This window comes from Populus euphratica, unplaced genomic scaffold, assembly GCF_000495115.2.
Source record: "Populus euphratica unplaced genomic scaffold, PopEup_1.0 scaffold182.1, whole genome shotgun sequence".
NCBI lineage: Eukaryota > Viridiplantae > Streptophyta > Magnoliopsida > Malpighiales > Salicaceae > Populus > Populus euphratica.
The window spans coordinates 354,686-359,116 of NW_011500063.1; the positions used below are offsets into that span (position 1 = coordinate 354,686).

The window sequence follows — 4,431 nt, forward strand, 5'->3', positions numbered from 1 at the left end:
CTTCATAACCATCAACTTCCACAGTCGAGCCTGCCACTCCTTGTCACTCCTTCAATTTAAATAGTTCATAATTTAACCCATACCCAACCATGTCCTAAAATAATCATTTGAAGTTTCTTCCATGAAATCATGGGTCTAAGAAACCATTAACCAACTATTACATCACTGTCAAGGTATCTGACCTTAAACAATCATGATTTATTTCTGTCTTTTAATTGCCAGTGTAAGGAAACACAGAATTGGCAGTTTCTCTTTCCATCTAACTTTTTCTTGGTTTGATCCATTGTAGAAACTAAAATGTAACATAATATACTGTTAAGCCAATGTTACCTGTTGAAAAAGAGGGCAATTTAGGAACAAGATCAGCAGCATCATTTGGATTGCGTCTTGACATTCTGACACTATCAACTACCTCAAGATCATCATCATCCTCGAAATCTTCAATGTCATCAACAGTCAATTCTCGAACTTCATTGGAGTCAGTCAATTCTTGAACTTCAGTGGAGTCAAAGGATTCTGACTTTGCTACACTTGCCAAGGATACAACAGGCGATGGTGCAAAAACAGGATTTGGCGCTGAAATAGGAACAGGAGGTGGTGCCCTTTTTGGAGGTGAACCTGAAGTTTCAGGTTTTGTGACCAAGAAAAACTCGTCTACTGAACCTGTATTATTCTGAAAATGACAAAAGAACTCAACTTTTAAACATAATATTCACTCATATTCTATATTTAACTAACAGGTATACCAAAGAAAACCACAGCCCAAATTTATCAAAATCCAACCTTGTGCAAAGCACATCTCATCATCCTATGCATTAGTTATCACTCAGCAAAAGAACAACAAAATCTACCACCATATTCCAGACTTAAAAACCAACCACATCATTAAATAACATTACATCAATGCCAACAACCAATACTAATTACAACCCAATAACTCTCTCATCATTGAAGCAATGCATAAAAATATCAAAACTTACCATATGGGGTAAGCCGGTATTATCATGGTAATCTCTTATAGCCTCCGAAAGTTCAAGCATTCCACCTACATTATCAAAAACCCATTAGAAAAAAACAAAACCAAACCAAAAACCACAAACTCAAAAACAAACAATACCTTTCTTAACACAATTGAGAACATAATCTACACTGACTTGGTCCAGATCCACGTCATCAAGTGTAACCGCACCAGGAGGCATTACAACTTTCTTAATTAAACTACCAGAAAGCATATAATCTAAAAGAACTCTCCGGTCCCTCCTGTATCTTTGTAAAAGCTCCAAGGCATTTTCCCTAATTTCATCAAACATAATTTAAAAAAAAAACACGAGAGATATATAAATTAATTAGAAAAAAAACAAAAGCAAAAAAACAAATACATACTCTTCCATGGCCAACTGAAGTAATTAAGTTAATATCCACCACCTGATAAAAAAATAAAAACAAAAGACAAAATTAAAACTAATTAAAATATTAAAAAATGCTACATTTAAAAGAGAGAGAGAGAGAGAGAGAGAGAGAGGTACTTAGATCCTGATCTACCACTTCAAATCTAACAAATAGAGAAGAAAATTAAAAATAAAATAAAATAGTATGGCCGCTTCACAGAAGTTATTAACTTAATTGACTTACTTAGAGGCAATCAATTGATAATGTAATGAATTAGTGAGAGCTACATAACACGTAATTAATGATGAAAATTAATTGAAGTGGTAAATCGATCGAAGTGATAATTAAGATTAGAAGACGTACTTGATGACTTTATTACAGTTTTGGATCTCTGGGAAGAAGAGAGATGATGTGGAGAAAGGGATGAGTCAATGTGAAGGTTAGAAAGGGTGTGAGAAATGAAGCTGAAACGGTCAGTTTTGAGGGCAGCTGGTTTTTGACATGGTTGGTTGCTTAGTGAGCGAGATTTCTGGTTGAGAGAGAGAGAGACGCAGATGAGGTCAGTTGTTTAATGTAGTTTTATGGGTTAATCTTTATTTTCTTATGTTGTTGTCTTTTGGATTTTACTAGTGAGGTTTTTTTAAAAAATAAAAATAAATAAAATTTATCCAGTGGTGAGATCTTAGACCAGTTAAGCTAGTTGAGAGTTATTTAGTATTTTTCAGTGATTATTTTTAAAATATTTTTTATTAAAAAATATATTAAAAATATATTTTTAATAATAATATATTAAAATAATATAAAAACACTAGAAAATATATTTTAATTAAAAAATAAAAATATTTAAAATATTTTTAAAACATAAAAACAAATAATTTTTTAAATTTAAAAACTAACTAACTAGTTAATTAATAATATAGACTGTTCTGAATTAAAAAACAAATAAAAAAAGAATTTACTAAGCCTTTTTAGTCAAAAATTTAAGTTGAATGGAGAGGATAAAATAACATAGAAAGGTAATTATTATTTTTTTAGAAATTTTTTTTTTCTTAATCTTGCTCTTGTTTTTTCTATTGACCAATAGAAAAGGCAAATTCTTTGAATACGCGCGGATGTTAAATGTGACTAGCCTATTTTATTTCTATAATCATTAAATTTGTTTACTTTTTAATGTCGGGGTTGATTAAAAAAAATTGATCTGAATTTCACTTCCCCTTATATTTTTATAAATTAATTTTTTTATCATGTAATTTACATGTTCAGTAGCTCTCTATATCTTCACTAGTGCATTTTTTTTTTTTTTATTCAAGATTTAAAATGTAAAGGAGAATTTATTTTATTTATTTTATTCAAGATTTAAAATGTAAAGGAGAAATTCAAATTAAATTATGAAAGGGTTTTTTTTTTTAATTAACCCTTTAGGTTAATTAGTAGTTGAGAACTGTCGATTTCAATATAAAATACTAGATTAGGTTATAGATATTTACTTTCACCTAGGAGAACTCTCCACTGGAAGGGCAATTTATTTAGGGATTGGAGAGTAATTAACCATGACTTCGATGATCATATTAGAGGGTGGAAATTACTCTTTAAAGCTACGTTGTCTCTTTTTTGGTTTGATGATATGTTATTTTCAAAGTCTATTTCCCTTCCACTTAAATTAAATCATTTTTTATTCTTTAAAAATCATCCATCATTATCATTGAATTCACGAGAACAATAATTCAACAAACCTCCTTTGAATTTATTGAAGAAAAATTCTTTATTACAAGTATGAAGTGGAGAGTAAAATGATATTTTTAAAGTATTTGGTTATGGTTTTTTTTTTAAATATTTTTTACTTAAAATTATATAGAATAATATATTTTTTATTTTTTAAAAATTACATAGAATAATATATTTTTTAATTTTTAAAAAATTATTTTTTATATCAGTATATTGAAAAAATCTAAAAAATTAAAAAATTAATTTAAAACAAAAAAAATAAATAAAAATCTCAAATCTTTTTAAAAATATTTTTAAAATATAAAAATAAATAGAACCGAATATATTTAGAAATGTGATGGAATATTACCTTAAATTTTGATTTTTTTTTACTTAGAATGACTATTTTGTTATATTTTCAATTTGTTTTGATATATTAGTGTAAAAAATATTTTTTAATTCATTTTAAAATATTTTTAAATTATTATGCTATGCTATCACAATCTAAACCCGACCCTAAAACTCACTCCTTGAACCATCTTCTCATGGATGACAAAGGGATCCGTATTTATTTACTATTTCAGATGATTTACATCTGCTTTGTTTAATATTTTTTAATTGTTTCTACCCACAACGACGAATGCTTCTGTGCAAAAATTCCAAACACAATCAAACAAAGAACACAGCTCCACAGGGTTTGAGAAACGAAAGGAATGCCTTAAAACTGTTTGAAAAAAAAAACATAATCTAATTGATATATAAATCGAGTAAAAAATACTACTTTATCTAAATTTAAAAAAAAAAGTAAAAGAGAGTTCAAAAACTTGTATTAATAATTTTAAAATCTGACTATAAATAAATTAAAATAAGTGGATGAAAAGCGTAATCAAGATTTAATTTTTATTATTTTATGAGTAAATAATTAAAATAATATTATTTTAATTATTTTTTGAAAAAATCAATAAATTAAAAATTAGATTTTTATTCAAGTTAATTATTTTTTTTAACTTAAACCAATCTGATTTTTTTATACGGGTTTTATAAATATGCTTGTCGGTGGGTTTCTGTGCGGCAAAAGTTTTTTTTTTTTTTTCCGGGTCCTTTGGAATTTAGGATCTTCAAAGTGTCACATTGAAAGCAGAGCTGCAGCACCCAGCCCTTAACACCGTTTGAGAGCTCTTATTTTTAAAAGTTTGAAATGTTTTTTCAATTAATATTTTTAATTTAAAGATATTAAAAATAATTTAAAAAAATATTATTTTTATATATTTTTAAATAAAAATATTTTAAAAAATAATTACAACCACTAAATTCTTTTATTTCAAGAAAGGCTCGTGG

The 4,431-nt window shown here is 27.1% G+C and overlaps 1 protein-coding gene across 1 annotated transcript in view; it reads right to left on the reverse strand.

The window, feature by feature from the left end:
- LOC105108123 (plant/protein (DUF810)) overlaps positions 1-1,973 on the reverse strand; it is a 17,005-nt gene extending 15,032 nt beyond the window's left edge. Inside the window, exons 1-5 of the mRNA XM_011002310.1 lie at positions 1,753-1,973; positions 1,384-1,425; positions 1,118-1,293; positions 981-1,045; positions 331-673 (exon numbers count right to left, since the gene is read on the reverse strand). Of these exons, the coding sequence (XP_011000612.1) occupies positions 331-673; positions 981-1,045; positions 1,118-1,293; positions 1,384-1,391 (592 nt within the window). The 5' untranslated portion in view covers positions 1,392-1,425; positions 1,753-1,973. The remainder of the gene's footprint in view (positions 1-330; positions 674-980; positions 1,046-1,117; positions 1,294-1,383; positions 1,426-1,752) is intronic.
- Between the last annotated feature and the right edge of the window lie 2,458 nt (positions 1,974-4,431).